The sequence below is a fragment of the Gavia stellata genome, chromosome 3 (genome assembly GCF_030936135.1).
Source record: "Gavia stellata isolate bGavSte3 chromosome 3, bGavSte3.hap2, whole genome shotgun sequence".
NCBI classification, from domain to species: Eukaryota; Metazoa; Chordata; class Aves; order Gaviiformes; family Gaviidae; genus Gavia; species Gavia stellata.
Window position 1 is genome coordinate 79,018,672 of NC_082596.1, and position 21,709 is coordinate 79,040,380.

Sequence of the window (21,709 nt, forward strand, 5' to 3'; positions counted from 1 at the left end):
ACAATACCCTGATGAGATTTGCACCTACACCAACCTTTCTCATAAACACCTGCAAGGGCTGTGTGATCAAAGCCTAACGGGGACATTTTAGAAACTCACTTAGATAGCTAGGGTAAGAATGACTTTATATAGCTGTCCTAAATATAAGCATGCAGGAAACGAAATCCAGTCTCAAGCACAGTGGTTAACAAGAAGGCTGAAAATTGATCCAACCATGGTTTCTCTTCCTGGCTGTTCTCTTCTGTGCCCCTACTGTGGGGTCTGCCAGGTTTGTACATGTGGGCTTGGAGCAAAGGCTCTTCACCCATGTATTGTTTACGTCTTCCCTTTCTTGATGAGGTTTCATGAATGTCAACCTAATAGATGTTCAGGTTTACCCACCAATTTAACTTTCTGTGACTTTCATTAAAAATGGAGAGAATTCAGCTTCATCAGTATGCTTCTCTAATAAAAAATTATTTCCTATCTACAAATTTATAATCAGGTCTAATTTATGGATAAGCCTTACTCTGCAATCATTTTTTACTCTCCCATGTTTTAAAGAAAAAAAAAAAATCAATTACATCTACCGCTTGCAATATTTTCCCTTCAGATTTATCTGAGATCTGACTTAGCCCCTTACATTTCTTCTTAATTACTGGCAAACAGTAGTTCTGTAGCTGAGGAACTTTGTGATTCCTCACAGGCTGTCATACATCTAAATACTTCATTCAAGCTCTACATCTTTATTCAAATTTGCTTTGCATTAAAAAGAAAAATGAAACTTGTCTCTGAAGAAAGTTGTTAGATATATTAGGACACCCCTTCGTGCTTCAGAAAGGCCCACCACACTTTATACCAATTGATCTTTAAAAATATTTTTAAATTCAGAGACAGCAGAAAAGGGAATAATTTTTATATAGAGCACAATTTCAAGTTCTGCCTTACAACTTCATGTATTTTAGTTTTGGGTATTGCCTTACTCATAAACAATGAAGGCCTCTACATCAGACTTATGTCTGCATAACTATGTGTTTTACTGGTTGGAACAATTCCCTTCAAAAAATATAAGAGTGTACTAGCTGCAGAGGTAATTAAAAATATGACTTCTGAAAACCTTTAACTTATTTTAACTCTGAAAAAATCCAACAAAATTCAAGACAGCATTTAATTTAAGAATCAACAGCAAGGGATGAACAACAAATCTGGCCCCATTTTATAGATAATTTGGGCCCATTTAATGAATGCACTTCAGTTACTACAGTATAGTAATACAATCAGGTATCTTAAAGCTTGTGAGCAGAGCTGTTAGCTATTACCACACCACTCACCTGCTTCAAAGAAAGCAGAAGGCAGTGTCTTATGGAGGGACTCCCTTTGCAAGGGAAGAAGCAACCGATGAGGAGGTGCTATGTTCTAGCTTGCTTCACCTACTGCATGCATCCCTGGGGAGGCTTGCACATGTTAGTACAACGGTCTCCTAAATCTCTGACCTAATGCATTACTGTCAACCTTCAAAATTTTTCACAGATGAACAGTGCAGCCACATGAAAACAGAATTGTTTATAATTTTATTATTCAAGAAAAGCAAGGCGTTACAATTGCAGTTCGGGTACTAATGAATTAGAGCATGCACAAGGGCTGTGCAAATGGGGAGAAGATTTGGGCCACAATTTTATAATTCTCTGCCTACTGTTGATTCTCTACTGATACCCTTTCACCTCTCTCTCACACTGCTTGGTGTAGAAAACATGGCCACCCTTCACTGATCATGCCTCTAAGCTCAGAAAGCAGCATATAATCTCTTCTCTTGATCTCCTCAGATGCTTACACTGCAGAGAACCTACACAATGAGCACCTAAATCTACTTTCCTCCTCCTTGGATGCAGCAAGAAAATTTCACCAGAAAGTGCTGGCTTGCTGTGCCCAAGAGCCTTTTTCAGAACCTCAATGGCTCAGTGGGCATTCACCCAGACTGAAGCCCGGAACCCCAGTAGAATTTCCCTTTGGATCTGCCCCACCAGCAGGAGAGCTGGATGCTTGAATGCCTCAGGGGGCTGCCTGAGGCATTCAAGTTGCCAAGCAATCCTGCTGTTCTCATTAGCCATAAAAGTGCAGAGAAGTTCATTTTCACGGAGCAGCCAGAATGCTCACAGAGCTGCTGGGTTTGTGGGATAGCTGCCAAAACATATTACTTAGGTTCAATTCAAGGTGGAAGCACATTTTTCAAGAAACTGTGTCCTCCTGAAAGGGAAGCCCTGTCTTCTGCACAGGTCTACTGCTTAGATTCTGATGCAGAGAATGGAGGGTGACTGTCAAAGGGCTTACAAAGCTTAGGGAAAGCGCTATAATGATATGAGTGGACAGAATACTCATATAAAAAAACCCATATCCATGATTTAGGGAACACAGTTTTAACTTGTAACCATATAGATACATATAGGCATAGATAAATACACACACACATATGTTTTACTATAGTAATATACATATGTACTATCTATATTGCCATAGTAATCCTTCAGGTCCACACTTGAATAAATGCCAAAAGCTCCAAGTCTTCAATAATAAAATATGCAGCTAATACATAACTAATACAATTAACGATGTATGAAACCTTATTTCTAAATTGACTTGTTGATACTGGAAAGAACTGAGTCTCTCAGTCATTATCCTTCTTCTTCTCTATTGTTTCTTACCTTGAATTCTTTCCTCCTATTCCAATTGCACTTCCTTTTCTTCATGTGTTCTCCTATATCCTTCCCCTTTCTTTTTCCACAAAGCCTCTGCAAAGCTCAAAAGCCTTTGAATTTGGATGTCTGTTTTATGAAGGGTGAGAGGTGACTGAAACCAAGACTTCTTTTTCCCCAAATGTCTAAGATACAACAATGATTTATAACCCAAAGTAGTTTCTTGAAAACATATATTCTACTTGTAATCCTTTTTATAGAATCATAAAACAACTTTCAGTGAAGGAGAAGCTCAAGATTCCCAGAACAATCTTTATGGTCTACTTGAGTTACCATGTAGCTTGGTGACCAGTCCTGAACCTTATTTGCTGGAGGCTCTATACTCAAAAGCTAGCACAGAATTAATGCCAACAACCACTGTGATGAAAATGATATTCTGAGTTTAAATAAAGACTAGGCCAGATTTCTCATGCTTTGCCAGATTTCTTTTGTCTTTTTTCTCTTATGAGTTTACTTATTAAAATTATATTTTTACAGTCAAAGTCTCACAAGTGAAAACAGACATAGCTATTAATACTGTTGATGATAAACTGATTGACATAAATTGGGAATCTTACCCAAATCCACTTATATTATAAAGGTAAATTTGAGCTGTAGTTTATTCAAAAACCAAAACAAACCCCAAGCCCACCAACTAAAAAAAAACCCAAAACCTCTATTGCAAGATATAGCCTTGAAGATGAGGTATTTTATTTTCACATGCTTCTCTCATTTCAGTTGACTCTTACCTGGACAAGGCAAAATGTTGCATTCCTGGTACTCTAGAGATGGGCCGAGACAAGGAAGTCCCCCGTACTTGGGCTCAGGATTGCTGCAGACCCGTTTGCGATTCCGTATACCTCTACTGCAGTCACGACTGCACTGAGACCATGGAGACCAGGGTGACCAGGCACCATTGATGGTATGAGCAGAGTATCGTCCAGAACGCAAGAAATCCCCTGACAATCCTAATAAAATAAGGATTGAAAAAAGCAATACTGAATTAAAACAGTATCTCACCCCAAAACTATATTTTCCTCTTCAAATTTACTCCTAAGCTTCTAATAGTAATATGACCAGGAGGGTCTTGTCCTTTAGTCTCACAATCCAAACCCTAGTTTCATCTCAAGAATCTCTTCCATAATAGAAATTTCATAATTACTTGCACAGAACTACAGTGAAGACTTAGATCCAACTCTTTAGTTAAAGCTTTACAGTTGCATTGGATTCAGTAATAACTGAAGTCAATTTACCCCACCTGAGGATGATAAAAATTCTCTCTGTCTTGAACAGGAATTGTCATCAGAAAATCTCCAAATACATTACATAGGTATTATTACCTCTGTTTTAAAGGAAGAAGGTGGCACAGAAGACAGGACTCAGCTGCCACTCATCGAGCCAGCTCCCCTGGTCCTACTGCTCCCTTGATCTCCCAGCCTGCCTCTGCTAGTGCTTGCTGTGCCCAGAGGCTCATGGGTCTCCTAGAAAGCGATGCACTGTACTTATCCTAGCCATAGTCAGATTTTAGACAGCAATAATTCCAGAAAATCTAGTGAGACTGCCCTTTTGTGAAGAACAATGTTTTGCCACTGTAAAAAACAGTTTATTTTCCACTGAGTTGAAGTGTTCTGAACCACATATAAGCTATAGAAATCAGCCTTTTGGAGACACACACAATAGAATACTTCCTAGTTACAATAACCATCTGGCAAATGGAAACATCTTTTCTAAGTGAGTTTAGTACCGAGAAAAGGCATTAGATTAAACAGTGATGGAGACTGAAGTCCACTATTTATGAGTGAAAGGGGAACACACAGAATCTTGTTCACAGCATACAACCAATATGCCTGGATATAGCCCTGGGTGAAGTTCTAATAACCTGCAGTGAATCTGAGTATCTTTGTCACTTTCAGGCTTGGTCCTGCATGGAAAACAACTCCCTCAACTGTACTCAGCACAACACTGAACTCACTCTTGAGCATTACCTCTAAGCATCACTACTAAGCATCTCCAGCAGCACTACTGGGATTTCCTACTCTTGCCAAAGCAGTTCACCTTCCCCAGTGCTAGCATCACTGGAAACTCTATGATTGATGGACAGCTAACTGCTGCTTTTATTACAAGCACTTATTTAATTAGTTGTCATAAAAGAAGGTCCCGTGAACAGTACAAAAAACAGCAGACGATGTGGCTGGCTGCCTGCCTATGCTCGAGCTTCAGTATTGGTAATATAAGTACAGATGAATGGTATCATCAACAGTGGAGAAATGCAAGGGATTGTTTGCAGCTTGAACTGCAGCACAAACTTTTATTCTTAAGAAATTGTTTTATGCCCTACCCACAAGCACAGGCTCTGTCAGAGTATCAAATGGAGCTAAAAAGACAGAAGATGTACTGAATCATGTACTGAAAAGAGCTACAAGTAACACTGTGAAGAGACTGCCCAACAGGAGTCCTGGACTGAACAGGACCAGTACTCTGGATAACCAGAATGGAGGAGTCCCTCATTCGTGGTGTCCAGTACTGAAACAATTACGCCCTATTTCTACCTGTCCTCGTGACATTAGTAATGCTGCTTTAAGTTCTGCCCTGAGAAGTATATTCACAATCATCCCAAAGTAGATGAGACTTTGCATATTTTTATTCAACGCTTGATAACAGCTGGCAATATTGGAACAATGATGCAGCGACACAGATATACTTATAATAAGAAACTGTTGAAATTTATAAGAAAACAGCAGAACAGCAATAAAAAAAATAACTAAAAATGGGTAAAACATTTCAGTGATTATAGAGGGTAACTATTTCTCTCCTGCTGAGCCAGATTCTATTACAAAGATATTAAAAGCAGCATTTCAAGAAACATGACATTACATTCAAATCCAAAAAGGGAGAAAGTACAGAGAAACAGTATGGGAACTATGAATACAGGTCCACTTTCCAGCTCTGTAAGACCCTTTTTTTGCAATTTTGTATCACTTTGGTCATGGAAATGCCCAGCTTATGCATGCAGTGAGCTGTGAGACCAAAAAAATAGTATTTTTTTATACCAGAATTTCAAATTAAGGTTTTTTTAGTTATTAAATTCACAGCAATGCAAACAATGGAAAAAATGTTAATCAGACCAGATTGCCAGTCATTTTCTTCATAAAACACCACAGTGTGCATCACTTCATACCAACACTACGATGTTCTGAAGACATTTGTGCAGGACAGGTGTAGCTTTTTCAGTCCTAAGGAAAATGTGTGACCTTATTTGCCATTACGATATTAGATTTCATGCGATTTAATGGGGGGCGGGGAGGGCAGTCTTCTAAGGGAAAGGTGAGGTACTTTAGCTCTGAAACAGAAAAATATTCTAAAGAATCTTTTCAGTGTGGAGTTTGGTTTTCAGCAAGTGTTCCCCTGTGTTTTCTTCTTTCCAAAGCATTAAAAAAATTATTACAAGGAGCAGACTTTTCACAGTTTGACAGTAATTCATACAGTATTCATAGATGGGCTTTCAGAATTTTCTCTTCAGACAGAAACTGCACATTAAAAAATTAACATTATGACACTAATGACATTAAAAATAACAAGATTAGTTTACATTCTGGAAATACAGTACTATATATTCCTTGAACAACCTTATAGCCTTCTACAATGAGATGACTAGGTTCATGGATGAGGGGAGAACAGTGGATGTTACTTATCTCAACTTTAGTAAGGGTTTTGACATTGTCTCTCATAACTTCCTGATAGACAAGTCAACAAATTATGGGCTAGATAAGTGGACAGTGCGATGGACTGAAAACTGTCCGAACAACTGGGCCCAGAAGGTTGTGATCAGTCATAAAAGTCCAGCTGCAGGAAAGTCACTAGTGATGTATGCCAGGGGTCAGTACTGGGTCCAGTCCTGTTTAACACCCTCATTAATGACCTGGACAAGTTTGCTGATGACAAAAAACTGGGAAGAGTGGCTGATACACCAGAGAGTTGTGTTGCACTATGACTAGGCAGAGAGGAACCTCATGGAGTTCAACAAGGGGAAATGCAAAGTCTTGCATCTGGGGAGGAACAACACCCTGCAAGGGTAGTTTGAGGCAAACCATCTAGAAAGCAGCTCTGCAGAGAAGGATCTTGAGGTCCTGGCAGACATCAAGCTGACTGTGAGCCAGCAATGTGCCCTTGTGGCAAAGGTGGCTAACAGCTTCCTGGGCTGCATTGGGAAGAGCCTTGCCAGTAGGTCAAGGGAGGTGATCCTTCACCTCTACTCAGTGCTGCTGGGATCCCATCTGGAGTGCTGGGCCCAGTTCTGGGCTCCCCAGTACAAGAAAGACATGGACTTACTGAAGCAAATCAGGGCAGGGACAAAGGATGATTAAGGGGCTGGAGCATCTTTTGTATGAGAAGAGGTTGAGAGAGCTGGGACTGTTCAATCTGGAGAAAAGAAGGCTCAGGGGGATCTCATCAATGTGTATAAATACCTGATGGGGGGAATAAAGAAGAGGGATCCAGGCCCTTCTCAGTAGTACCCACCAAGAGGACAAGAGGCAACAGGCACAAATTAAAACGCACAAAATTCCACCTGAACACAAAAAACCACCTTTTTACTGTGAATGTAGTCAAATACTGGAACAGGTTGCCCTTACAGGTTGTGTAGTCTCCGTCTGTGGAGATATTCAAAACTCAACTTTACAAGGCCCTGGGCAATCAGGTGACCCTGATTGAGCAGGGGGATTGGACTGGATGATCTCAAGAGGTCCTTTCTAACCTAAATGATGCAGTGATATTTAAGTACAATGGAAAAAAAAAAAAAGTAGAAATAGTTAACTCTCGACCACAGCTTTACTTTTACCTGGACTCTTATGAAAAGTAAACGTGATCCTCTATTAAGGAGGAGATTTGACTGATTATTCAAGACATGACAATTTTCCTATTATTCTTGCATATTCATACTTTCCACACCTAAAATCTCCTTTGCTGATTGTATGCAGGAGTTACTCACAACTTCTTGTAGAAGTAGAACACTATGAACAGATGGATTATAAACCTGTTTCATAGATTATTCTAAGGATCTTTCTTGAGTATTATAAGAGTTTAGGCCTCTGAAGATGTGGGGAGAGAAACTAAGCAGGTGGTTGTCTCTTTCAGATACATTAAGGAAAAGAATAAGAAAGATTATTTCTTTCAGAAGATGGCAAGGCACAGAATGGCTGCCTCTCTAAACAGGAAACTCTAAAGAGCACCTTTGGCAATGACATAAAACTCACTCTGTGTAAGTATCCCATCAATGCAGCCTCTGCATTTTTACAAAAACTGTAAATATCTCCTTCATGGACAATGCAAAAAAAAGTGTGACTTCAACAAAATGATTGGATATAAACATAACAATATAAAACAGATAGATAGTAGAGAAGAAATCTAAGAGAAGAAAAGACATAGTTGAAAATTCAAGTAATGAGACAGCATTCTGTAACAAACCCCTTCAGTTTCAGGACTTCTGAGGCATTTTCACTGTGGTACAACTCAGATCATGCAGTGTCTTTTAAATAAAAGTTGTTCAATATCCTATATAGTTAATATTTAATAAAGCAAGTTTTTAGTATTAGAATATTGATACTTTCACATGCTATTTTGAAAAGCCAATATGGAGTATGAATCTTTAGGATGAATTTGCCTAGCATAATACCAGCATGAGGATAATCCAATAAATCATTTGCAGATATAAAAACATACACAGAAATATGTACTTATACATATGCATGTATTATAAATACATACACACACATATATAAATATATATATAAAAAAGAGGACTCATGGTCTAATTATTACATGTCTACAGAGCTCTTGTAACTGTCCATGCAAAGATTCTGTTGCAAATGTAAGTCCAACCACCCCTTTCCTTCTTTGGCCAACTTATGTGTATTCACTTTTTAAGCTATGGAAAATTGTTGAGTCCTTCAGCTAAGAAGTCCTGTTTATTAATTGAGGTCGTGGCAGGGATGGGGGGCAAGGGGGGCAATGCAAAACTAACCAAAAGATTACACTGCAGAATTTCTTCAAGAAAAACTTCTTCAGAAAGTATGTGGCTATATAGAACTGACTCCTATCCATATCACAGTTTACATCAAATTTGATAGGAGAAGGTATAAACATAAAAGTATTGTAATCTTTCAGATCAAGTAGCATGAATACTTTTCTCATTAAACTGTGGTTTTCCTGCTTTCCACCTCTTTTTGCGATTTGGGTCACTTTCTGATTGCTCCACATCCACCTCCAAGAACAGAAACCAAATTGTGCCACCCAACAGAAAACAACATTCTGTATTTCTCAGCTTATTACCCTCAAGATTAAAATATCTGGCTAAAACAGAAAGCAAGGGCCAATGCCCTTGGCTTGGTAACAGCAAAAGTCTAGTTGCTAAAACAACACCTAAGGTCTCCTTATTTAAAGCCTACCTACAGAAATAGTTGTGAAATCTGCAAAAAGAATGATCAGTCATAACATCATCAGTGAACTAATGAACAGTTTTCCCAAGACAGACAGAACAGCTCTGAATCAAATCGAGATCCAGCCTTTATGACAGGTTCATCATTCAAATGTTTTAAACTAAATAATTCTCAGAAAGCCTATGGCTTACTTAAAGCCCTGTGAATGACTACAATGTATGAATTCTGCTTGCAGTTTATTAACAGGTGTATTTTCAGATGTTTAGAAGTCGTATTCAATTAATAAACTGCTGCACACTGAGGCTAGAAAAGGGAATTTAACTACTTACTCCCAGTACAATTTTAAACAGGCAGCTGTGCTTCTCTAAAGCAAAATTTTCCACAAGTAACAACAAATACTGCAAAAACTTCAGTAAAAGCAATCACAGGGATTTTGTGGACAAAATGACCATCAACTTCTAAGACCAGGGAAGAGAGAAGATATGAACTGACATCTAAACAGAAGACTATTCTCTCATTTTAAGCGCTTATGCTTTGTTCAATATGGGCAAAATTACAGAGAAATTAGCACTGCTTCACTGCTGACTTACTTATTCCATTATACTTAGCAAGCACATAAAACAGAAAAAGATTGTCTAATTAAGTAACATAATTCTGATCTAAACCAAGATGATTTGATAATTTCTAAGTAATTTTTTAAAACTTTTTTGGTTTTGGTTTAAAATTTTTTTAACTGATTGGAATAGTCTTATAACTCCATAAGAAATTAATCCTGTTTGAAGACATGTTAACATGAAAGTCACCTGCCCTGACTAGTACAGGAGAAAAACATCTGCCTTTGCAAAAGCCTGTAAGGAGACTTTGATTGGCCTGATTCTTCTTGAAGACTGCAACATTCCCAGCCAAATTAATTTGCCTTAAAAGCAAGGCTTTAATAAAGCACATATATTTATAATAATTCTCTAGTCTAGCCTGTAGCTAAGGAATACAGCTCTAAATAAGAGAGAAGTAGCAGTGACACCTGATAAATTCTATTACTCGACTGATTTATGCCTTATGTGCTTCTGTTCAAAGTTAACAAAGAAAATTCAATTATCCAAGCAGTCTCGGTTCATGACTTTGGGAAAAGATGATCTGGAGCCAAAATTCAAGTATCCTGAATAATTTCTAAATGACGGCATGAAACACTGTTTAAAGCGCAGCAGGTAACAAGGATAAGCAAAGATTGTTTCAGTGTTGTCACCTTCTGAAGATATTCTGCAAGTATGTCACAATATCATTGAAGCATAAAACTTATATAACTTCAGGCCTATATATCTATAACTTATAAAAACCTTATAAACTTTCAAAACTTGCTTAGTAAAATTTAAATGGTAAAATGCAATGACAAACATTAATGTAATGCAAAGATAATGTATTTTAAAAACCCAAACAGTATGCAGATGGAGGATATTATGTTACCACAAGAACTTTATTTCTTGTACCTAGCTTTACTGTGTTTAAATATTTAATCCTAAAGTTCCACTGAAGCGTTGTTGTTTGTCAATCAAACTTGAATTTGTCATCAAATTCAGTTCTAACTTCCACAATTCATTTTGTTCTTATCTCAGAATACCACGGTTTAGCTTCAATAAGGCAGTATAGCAGTATAAGATAACATCTCAACATGTACTCTTCCTGACTACAGGACATTACTGATTATTGGCACCTGTTTTATTCTGTACTATAGATTTCTTGTGGGTAACACTAGGATTTAATCAATCTCTTCACAAGAGATCGTGGCCACTAAAACAGAATTTCAGGTAAAATTACAACCTGCCTTCAAAAATAACTATTGTTTTAAGTTTGGCATAGAGAAAGCAGTGACAACTGGGAACCTAAGTTCAGGTTTCCAGGTGCCTTTTTCTCCTTTAAGGAATTTGTGACTTTTCTTCAGATTTTATTCTCCCTTCCTATCCCCCCACCACCAAAAAAAGGAAAAATGCAAAAAAAAGACTCTTTCAGACTGTTTAGCTGAAATTAGAAGGGTTGTCTTTGTTTAATTGTTTTCTGAAGGTATTTCGGTAGCTAACCTCATTTAACTTTGGCTATGTCAAATTCAACTGTCTTGTCTAAGCTCATTGTTGCTGTTTCCTTTGTATACACCATGGAAAGAAAGTGGTACCTCTAGAGGGTGATTTGTGTCCATTATATCAGATACTTATCTTCAGATGGAGCCCTCATTCCTCAGGGGTGCTAGCTGTCTTTGCAGACTACAATGGAATCTAGAGTTAGGTAAGATAAATTCAACCTGGAAAAATCAGGTAACGTCATACCTTGTGAAATTTTTATCCCTGGATTAAACACTTATGTTTTCAATACAATTCATAGTGCTTATATATCAGATAATCCTACAGACAGTCAGTTAGTATGTTTAATGTAGATACTTAATATGTTTCATAAGCACACATTAAAGCCTATGGTGATGTAATTTCTAGACTTTTAATGCTAGACTGTACCGTCATTTGCATTACGACGTGCAACAACGTACACAATCTTTCTCAGTCTATTTGAAATACCTGTCCCTTCCCTATCTGAGCACTATATGAAAACCCAGAGGCAGAGAACAAAATGTATTTTTCTTTCCTCTTAATCAAACTTCAAATCAGAAAAGCACGAATACAGTGTGCAAATGCTACTGCTTGGTTGATTGAGATAGAAATCTTACCACACTCAGGAGGAATCTAGTGGGTTTCTGGCACGAAGTTCTACCTCTAAGCTCAGATTGCAAAGAAAGTTTGCTTTGCTAGCGTCTGACAGTGAAACATGATTCTGTTTAACACAACATGACTACAGTTGCACAGTGGGAGATTATAGGCAATGAGAAAATTTCTAACAAATAGCTCTCTTCTGCAAAGAACAGAGAACTGATCTTTGCAGAACACATCTTTGGTAATGAGGTATGCCAAGCATGCCATACCAGTATTAATCTTTCTATAAAAGCCAGCAAATTGCTACAGTTCAACATGGAGATAATGAAAAGAATGTTTCACAGTATCCAGGCTCTGGTCAGGTAGAAGCAAGTTATGATATTTCCTTGCTATCTAGCCAGAAATTGTAAAAGTGTCCACCAAAATTCATGGTTTCCCATTCTCATGAGGTCCTTCTCTTTCTAAAGCTACAGCTATACTACATGACTCTTATTCACGTATTTTCTTCCCATGAAATCAAGGAGCAGTAGAGGGGTGGTGTATTGTCCCAAATCCAAACCTGGGAGCAGGGATGTGCTCCTGAATCTTGCAGTTTAGAGGCAGTCAGTAGGTTTCATCACATCAGCAAATCAAAACAGTGCCCCCCCCGCCAAATACTCCACTCCATACTGTTCTGACATCCATAATCAGAAAATGCCTAAGCAAACAGGCTCAAAATAAAATGCAGCTAAAGGAGACATAACAGTAACTCTTTTCACCAGAAGCATACTGGTTAATGCAGCCACTTGGAACACTGATTGGGTTTGATCTTTCATTACAGAATAATTAAAGACTCACTGGCCAAAAAGAGTCAAAAAATGAGCATGAATTAATGACAAAGTTATGAGGGCACTCACTGGGAAGAATGGACAGATGTATAATAGTTTCTGCCCTGTCAACTCCTCAATAGAAAGTATTTAAATATTCAGTAGTTTTGCGATTACTCAGCAAAAACCCTACTCCCAGATGAACATTTCAATTACTATGCAACAGGGTCACTCCCATACATCGGTCCAATGATTAATTATTTCCAAATGAAGCAAAGCAGCAGCTTCAGCAAGATGCAACAAATAAGCTACAACACCAGGAAATTCTGGAATCTGATGTTCAGAAGTGAAAGAAAAATCTTCAAGCTAATCAGGCAAAGAATGCACCTGAACCCACACCCTTGTCTCTTGCACTCTGCCTGAATGCTTTATTTAACAAAACGTAGGCACTGTTACTTCTGACTATATTTTGTAAGAAAGAGTCAGCTTATGCATCCAACTCCAGTAGAGGACTTTTGATCATGACTTCAGAGCTGAGAAAGGTGTCTCCATGCTTAATCTTCTTGTATCAATGTGATCTAAGACAAACTGGCTCTTGCACTGGTTTGTCCTACTAACCTGCTCTCTAAGTAGCGCGTTGGCTTTCGTATACTCCATTCTTAAGTGCTGACATCTCAGCTGTCAGACAACAATATACCTAGATTCTTCCATAGATCTACTTCCAGTTGTCGTGATAACTCTCCTAATTATGTACTATCTGGTAGGAAAAATATTCTCTTTCTCATTTAATCTCACCAAATTTTAAAAAGGTGTCATAAATGTCAAAGTGCTGGAAGACAGCAAAAAGCAGCACCGCCACACAAAAGTCTTACTCAGGACAAGAAAGGTAGGTCATACACCAATCCTAGCAGAGCAAAATCTTCGCTAAATGCTAGTTTAAACTTAATTTGGATGAAAACAGGAGAATAGCAGAAACACTTGTTACAAGAGTTGCTCCATGTTAAAATCTGCCTTGCCACACCTAAAAAATAAACATTGGAGACTTTAGATTACCTGAAATGGGAATGACATAGAGTATGAAACTAAGTCTCATCTGGAGTACCATGGGTTTTGCTTTATTATTTCATGTAGTTCACTACTATGTATTTCTTAAAAAAATTACTAACATCCTGGCCTCTCCAAAGAGGCACAGATGTCCTGTGAATCAATGAAGGTTTTACACAGGATGAAGGGAATGGGGGGAGCTTCTAGCATCTTCTCACAGAAGCCACCCCTGCAGCACCTGCCCCCCACTACCAAAACCTTGCTACTTAAACCCATTACAGGCAGGAAATGCTTAACAATGATTTTCACAACAGTTAGTCTGTCTGAAAAAAATATTGAGAATTACAAAGCCCAAGGACTCAGAAACCATTCTCTCTTTGTGGCCTTCGATAAGCCAAATGCCTTCAGTTATACATTTCTTCAGCTAACATGGGTGTTATGAAGATACAAAAGGTTATGTAAGTGGAAACCGGGTCTATAAATATTAAAATATAAAAATTAAAAATCAGTATTTCCTTAAATTATGTAACTAAAATATAATACTTAAAAAGAAACACTGATATATAATTAGAGCTGGATAATTAATTAAATGTACTAATAAAATTAGAGTGTCTGTCAGAAGTTCTCCTAGTTTTTATTTTATAGATATATATATACACACATAACATTTATTCAAAACTATGTATTACTGATAGGGAAAGAACAAAATTCTGAAATAAAATAATTCCAATTTAAAGTCATCTAAAGTTGAAAATATTTTGAAGGAGTTCAGTTTTTAATCTCAGAAATAAACAGAACTTTAAATTGCTAGCAATAGCATAACAAACTTTTATAGCAGAAATTATTCGGTTCCTAAACTCCTTATTTAGTTAAAACACCTGCATGAATCTTACAGTTGTTACTTTAGAATTACTAAGCAAAAAGTTCTTCTCAGCATCAATACCACATATTCCAGCTAAATATTTATCAAATACATTAATGCTGCACATACTCTTTCCCAGTAAAAACAGGAGACAGTATAAGGAGATGACAGAATCCTCTGAGAACTGGGCTGCCATGTCATGGCTCTCAGATTATTGTAAAGAGTATTAAAATAACCTGGCAAATCTTATAATCAGTGGTAAACGATACTTGCTTAGTCTGAATGATGAAGCTACGTCTAGAAGAAACACAGGCTAGGTTCCCTGTTGTGATCACTATGTCCTCTTTTGCACTATCAGTTCTGTTATGCAAAACACCAGCAAGTAAAAACTTCCACTCTGTGCTGAAAATGGAAATGCAGACACCTCGCTAGCAGGAGGCATCGTGTAGCCACTCTAGCTTTGCCTACCATCTGTCGAGCATCCACTGGTGCCATCGCTGGAACAATAACGCATTTCTATCCTTTGCCTTCCCACCTCTAGCAAATTTGGGTCAGGCAAGCGCGCTTTGCAGGTGTATCGGAAACGTTGTTCATAGTGGCCACCGTTGTCTGAAATATTGACTGGGGTCCAAGGCGTCCAAGGAGTTGTCTTTTTTAACTCTGGACAGGCGTTGGTGTTACAAGGCTGATATTCCTGAAAGAAAATGGTCATAATGAATACAATAATTAAATATGACTTAACAAAAACCCCACAAACCCTCAAAACAGACAACAAGCCAATCGATAAAAAAGCCTCTGACATATTTTCCAGCATTTCCAATAGCAGTGATCATCAATAAACTTTTAATTCCAATCTCAAACTGAAAGTGTTTTTTTTCTGCTTCTAGGCAAGCACAGCATCATGCTGCTAAAAGCAATAATATACCAGTACAAATTAGACCTATTACATCAATAAAAAGAGTAAGCTGAACACTATAAGCACCACGATAAAGCACATCCTTTATAAATTAATAGCCCCAAATAAGGTGAAGCTAAATATGCTAAAGCTTTTAATTGAGAGGAATTCTGATAAACTGCAAGTACAAGACACAAACCAGCAAATAATTCCTCAGTAAAATCTAGTGGCATATGACTAAGTGAACCACTGTCCATTTTGTATAATGGTTATGTATTACAAGGGGACAATGGACAAAAAATATTTTCTATTACAGAATCCGGCTCCCTGAGGTGCACGTTACCCATAGCTCCAGCATTGCTAAACCCACCATCAGAAGCAAATTCACTGTGGACTGATATGCACCAAAGGGGACAGACCACACCTAAGAACCAAACGCAGAATTGTCAATATTCTCAAGCCCCACAATATATGTCTTCTGCGAGTATCATCAAGATCTGTAGATCCTGCTCATTCATTTCCCAGAGCACAATATATTTCATCTGATGCAAGTGCTTTGTGAACTGTATGGATGAAATTAAACAACCATTAAATATCAGAATGAATTCACGCTGACAAATTATTAAAAACAAAAAGAAATAGGCATCAGTGGGACAATTTTTAAATGATGTCTCTACCTCCGACCTCTTAGATACTCAGCAGAGGGTAGCTTCTGAAAAGAAGCCTACTAACTAGGTTTGTAATTCCACTAAATACTAAAAAATACGGACACAACAGAAGTAATGGTTTTATCACATAGTACAACCTCCTTCTTCCATAACCCGTACCCCAGCTGATACCACCATGTTCCAACAAGCAATAGATTACCTGCTCCTCTCTTTCTCATGGTGATAATAGCCTTTTTATCTCGTACTTTCCTCAGTCCACTACCTCTTCTCTCAAATGGTCTAACTTATTAATATATCCAATTAGGCTAAGAGCAATTGTTCTCAACTTATATTTTGATTAAAGGCTGTGTTGCTATTTCAGATCTAAAAGAAGCTTTTTTGACTGAAAGTTTTTCTAATTTTTCCATCTATTAGAGTTGGAAAAAAAATTATTCCCCACAAACCCCTGCCCTGCTAACACAGCAAAGCACCAGAGAAGCCAGTGCTGTGTTCAAGACTCTCATGTTCTGAGGCCAGGTGGACTTGTGACAAACTTCCTGGTTTCATAAGTTTGCGGTACACTTCAGGCAAGAAAGAGCTCTTAGCCCAAAGACCCAGCTGGACTATTCCTGCTGAGTCCTCAAGTCCGTGCAAACTCCCTTAAAACCTGGTGATCACTACAATGATGACCACGTGAGTCACACCATCTATGAAAGAGGATCCCTTTAGAGCACAGAGGATCAACCTTTCCAGGATCTGAGTTTCAGCCTTGATTGGTTTCTGGATCAGAAGACAGCAAAGAAAAAGCAAACTATCTGGTCCTGTGTACAGCAGGGGAAATAATTTCTTCATGACTCCTCTAGGCAACTGTTTAAATCATGTATGTTTTAGACTGAGGACAGAATATGTACGCCTGTTCTCCTCACAGCACATGAGCTGTAAAAAGGAAATCGTAAAATTACCAGATCCCAGGAACAGCCAGAACCACCCCGCTTGCTATCCCAACTGGCTATTCACCTCCAACATGCAGTCCCCTCCAGCGGCTGGATTACAGTGCATCTTTCAGCAAAAGCACTGTCTTTCCCTCCTTTTTTTTTTTTAAAGATATCTACCACTGATGAGTCTATCACCTGCCTGCATTAGCTGTTCCACTATTTAGCAATCCTCAAGGCTAACAAATTGCAAGTTAATTGAAGGCTGCATTTTCCCCTTAATTTAATTTTCCAGTCACTGAATTTTGCTGTGCCTTTATTAACGATACTGAAAGTGTACCTTGTCCCATACCTACAAACATATTTTTCATGCCCAAGCACCTGTACATAACGATAAACTAAGCTGAACTTCTTAAAGCTACATAGGATTTAAAACCTGATCTCCAGGTCCTGTGCATCCCTATGTCTTCCTTTTGTCCTATTTCTTTATTTTCCTTAAGACTGGACAACAAAATTTGACTTGGCACTCTAGAAGCAGTCTTATCAATACAGCATGCACAGGCAATCATGACCCTGTTCCACTTGACAGTCTGACTTTAATACATACATTATTGCATTAGCGCTTTTTCCCTCTACAACACTGCACTAAGAGCTTAAGTAGACTCAATTATCTTTGATAACCTGTCCTTCTCTAAATCACAGCTTTACAACTACATATAGTTTCCTATCCCACACAAGAGGCTGGTGTTTGGCAATATTAAAATATGTTTTATTAGCTTCTGCAATTATCTAGCATATTATTTACTACCTCAACAATCTCTGTCATAGTCAAGCTTTACAGAAGATGTCTTATATCACTGTCTAGACTGTTGATAAAAATGTTAAGTGCTATTGACCCAAGAACTGATTCCAGGCAGACCCTGCTAGACACATCCCAGTCATTTATATCTGTCCATTAATACCACATTTTTCAATTTGTCTGTGAGACAGCTTTTAATCCATTTAACATTTGCCATATATTTCAGTTTTCCAAATCAAAGTATTTTCTGTTGCAAAGGCAAACGTCTTGGAAAAATTCAACAACAGTCTGGGAGAAGTGCTGTATCACTTTCAAACATCTTGAAAAACAAGCTCTTTTCTAGTAGCATATAAGCAGGAATAATTCAATCAGTATAGTAGCTACTACAATGATCATTTCAATACAGTCATAATGGTCTAAAAGTTTCAGTTTCTCGTTTGCTGTTGATTTTTGTATTGACGTTTTTCAATCAAAAATAAAAGCTGCTAGAAATATGAGGTCTTTCTTTACTGGATACAGCGTAGACAGGTGAGGGTCATGAAAAGAAGAATGCGTGAGATATGCAATGAACCCTTTGTCAAATAAAAATAGGCAATAGAAGAAGTTAATTTAGTGGCAATGTATTGAATGCTGCTTTGCTAACACACATCTGAGATGAACACATCAGCTCACTTGTTTCTTGAAAGACAGACTACCAGTAATCAGTGAGCTTCAGGATGTGTAGTCCCTTCAAACACCCTAACAGAAGGTATACTCATATGTTGTTACATGAGCCAGAAAAGAAAGATGTTCCTTAAGAGTATCTGTAGAGACCATTTGTTAGTTTTTTGTTTCTTCTTGCTTGGTGGACAGCTTATAAGAAAGTTTGTCTGCTGTCATGCCTGTCTAATCAACCATGGCATAATACCCATGAAAGACCCAGAATGGCAGGGGAAACAAAAGTACATGTAGATTGCCCAGAAAATATTTACAGCAGTAAATAATCTCTCTTTAAGAAAATTCAGAGGAATATTCTAACAATGGATGACTCCATGAAGTTCTGGCACTAACAATGACCTGGCAGAGCCTGCTGGCTTCTCTCACAAACAGTGAGTGCTGCATGCACTGCTCTACCAACTACCACGTCTGCCACAGAAGAATCACAAAATTGCATGGTGCTTGATGAAAGCATTGATGTGATCTGACACTACAAAACTCCAGTAGAAGCAGAACAATGATCTTGGTCTGAATGGTCTCAGATTTGGAAGTAAGTAAAGGAGGGGAGAGAAAAGGTGCAATTCAGATCACACACAGGTGTATTTAGTGCTGCTAGCATGAAGACATAGTCTGATTGGAAGGATTCATCATTGCCTGGGAATATGGAAGCTGCTATCTCTGCTAGGATTATCCTCCTCTTCTTACCTTGTCCAACACTTGAACAATTTACTCAAGTGGGGTTTCAGGAATATGGCCCTCTCCAAAGGAATTTGACCAGCTGAAGTCATGGATACAATAATAATGTAACCACATAGCGGAATAGAAGTCTCAGATGAAACACTGAGGTCTCATCTCAGCAAAACAGTGGTAAGACAGAACTAGAAAAGCAATGAAGCATTCTGCTTCAAAAGGGCTGTTGAGAGGAACCGAGACAGCAGCTGCCAAAATTCACTTCATGTGCTCCACGTGAACTGAAGGAAGAGATGGGGTCGAGCTCTCCTGGGAGGGATCTCTAGATATCCATAGAGGAAAACGTCAGGGGCTCATATGATGGGTTTAAGTACATTAGTTCTTAGGGCATGCTTGTGGACACAGAACAATAATTATATGAGGCCATTTGCAGACTCCAAAAATATCATTGTGATAGTTCAAACTTAACCACATTTTCAATGTTCTCTTTGCATGCTGTCCTAAAACTTGGGGCCTCATTCACCATATTGTGGCTTTTAGTTTAGAGTGGATTTAGTCAGTTGAGATGATTGTTAAATTTATACCTGGCTATGCCTGGCAAAGATGCAATAAGACTATTAAAGGCTAAATTTTAGGGGACAGCTCAACAGTTAGTTAGGAATTTTACACAAAATACAAAAATAAATACATACCTCACAAAGTATATGTTTATGAAAATGATAAATTAAAATAAAAAATTACCACGAAGCATACTGGTGTTAATATGAGAAAAGGCATCATAAATCAAAAACATAATCACAGAATCATTAAGGTTGGAAAAGACCTGTAAAATCATCAAGTCCAACCATCAACCCAACACCACCATGCCCACTAAACCATGTCCCACAATGCCACGTCTACACTTTTTTTGAACACCTCCAGTGATGTCTCCACCACCTCCCTGGGCAGCCCATTCCAATGCCTGACCACGCTCTCAGTAAAGAAATTTTTCCTAATATCCAGCCTAAACCTCCCCTGGCACAACTTGAGGCCATTTCCTCTTGTCCTATCACTCGTCACTTGGAATGTTGGAACATAAACATTGATTAAGCTATTAACCAGCTACCTTGCTTCTGTCTTTAAATAGTATTTCCTAATATTTATGTATCATGAAAAAAGAAAATTAATGTCATGTTTTGTACCAAGATTTATTTAGAATTATTTGGTTGTATTATTTTAGAAAAGGACAACTAAAATGTAATTTCCAAAACATCTTATTTCAAACTGGAGGAAACTGTTGCTAAATAACGTAGAACAAAATTCTACTGTTTTTTCACGAAGAACATGGAACAGACTAATTTTTTTTTTGCCTCTGCATAGCCACTTTAGTAAAATTCCTGAAAATTTTGAGAATCTCTGAGACTTTTACTCCTAGTTTAAGTTTTGTTTTAATTAATCAAACAGCATGACAGACTGATACTTTCTTAGGAAACTAGGCTAAAATCTTATCTACATTTGAACTACTATTTTTTATAGAAAATAATTCAGATAGAGAGTTCTATTCCCATTTATATTACATGTATATATTATGGAGGGACTTCTCCTAACAAACTCTTATTTCTTTGATGTATATAGTATGTCTATATTGAATGTACTTTTTTTGTTCTCATCTGTGTTTTTCTTTCTCATCTGTTAGTGTGAGAGACTATCTTCACAAGGCAGCTAAATCAACATTAACAGTCCATTTAAATATTTTCAGCCCAACAGTTATCTTTTATGCTTTGTTTTTAATATATTGTATTAGTTCTCGAATATTCTTTTGGACCGAACAGTCCATTGATTAAAAAATACTTACAAGTTTTTGCTTTTTCTTCCATCATGCTAAACTTCAGTTTGTCTGGCCCAAAATATTTATTTAATTTTTCACATATTAAGACACCAATAGGAAAGAATGTCACTGATTCATAAATTGAATGGTGTAGTATGTCACCTGGGACAAGACAGGGCTGTAATATACAAGAACCTGAGCCTCTCAGCCATCTCCCAAGCTTTGAGTTTGTCACAGCAATATGTAGTTAAAGGAAAGGATAGCTCTCACATGCAATCAAAACAGAGGCCAAAATGAATGTAACTCTACAAAACTCGAGAGAAAAACATTTCCCATTTATAAGGGGCCTTGTTTACACATCAGAACATAAGTTTACTGAAGGACTAAGATACCCTCTCCCTCTCCAAGAACCAAGAGATAGATAACATTTATCTTGCAGTGGTTGAATAACATTCAGGAAAATCACTAACTGAACTTGAAAAAATAAATGGTTCATTTATTTTCATTACAGAAATGTAAAGTCTTAGCCATTTAGAAAAGCATTTTCAAACTAAAACAAACAAAAGCCAAGTAAGTCCCTGATCATGTTTCTATTTATTTCCACAGTTTAAAAAGCCAGGTTCTTCAACCAAATACCATTAGATATACCTTACTTCATTGTCATTTTTCTGTTACAATACTATTTCACAAGCATGACCT

The 21,709-nt window shown here is 37.6% G+C and overlaps 1 protein-coding gene across 1 annotated transcript in view; it reads right to left on the bottom strand.

Annotated features, from left to right (window-relative positions):
• The window catches only part of SEMA5A (semaphorin 5A), a 345,320-nt gene that overhangs the window by 24,535 nt on the left and 299,076 nt on the right, over window positions 1-21,709 (bottom strand). Inside the window, exons 17-18 of the mRNA XM_059836141.1 lie at window positions 15,013-15,238; window positions 3,458-3,676 (exon numbers count right to left, since the gene is read on the bottom strand). Of these exons, the coding sequence (XP_059692124.1) occupies window positions 3,458-3,676; window positions 15,013-15,238 (445 nt within the window). The remainder of the gene's footprint in view (window positions 1-3,457; window positions 3,677-15,012; window positions 15,239-21,709) is intronic.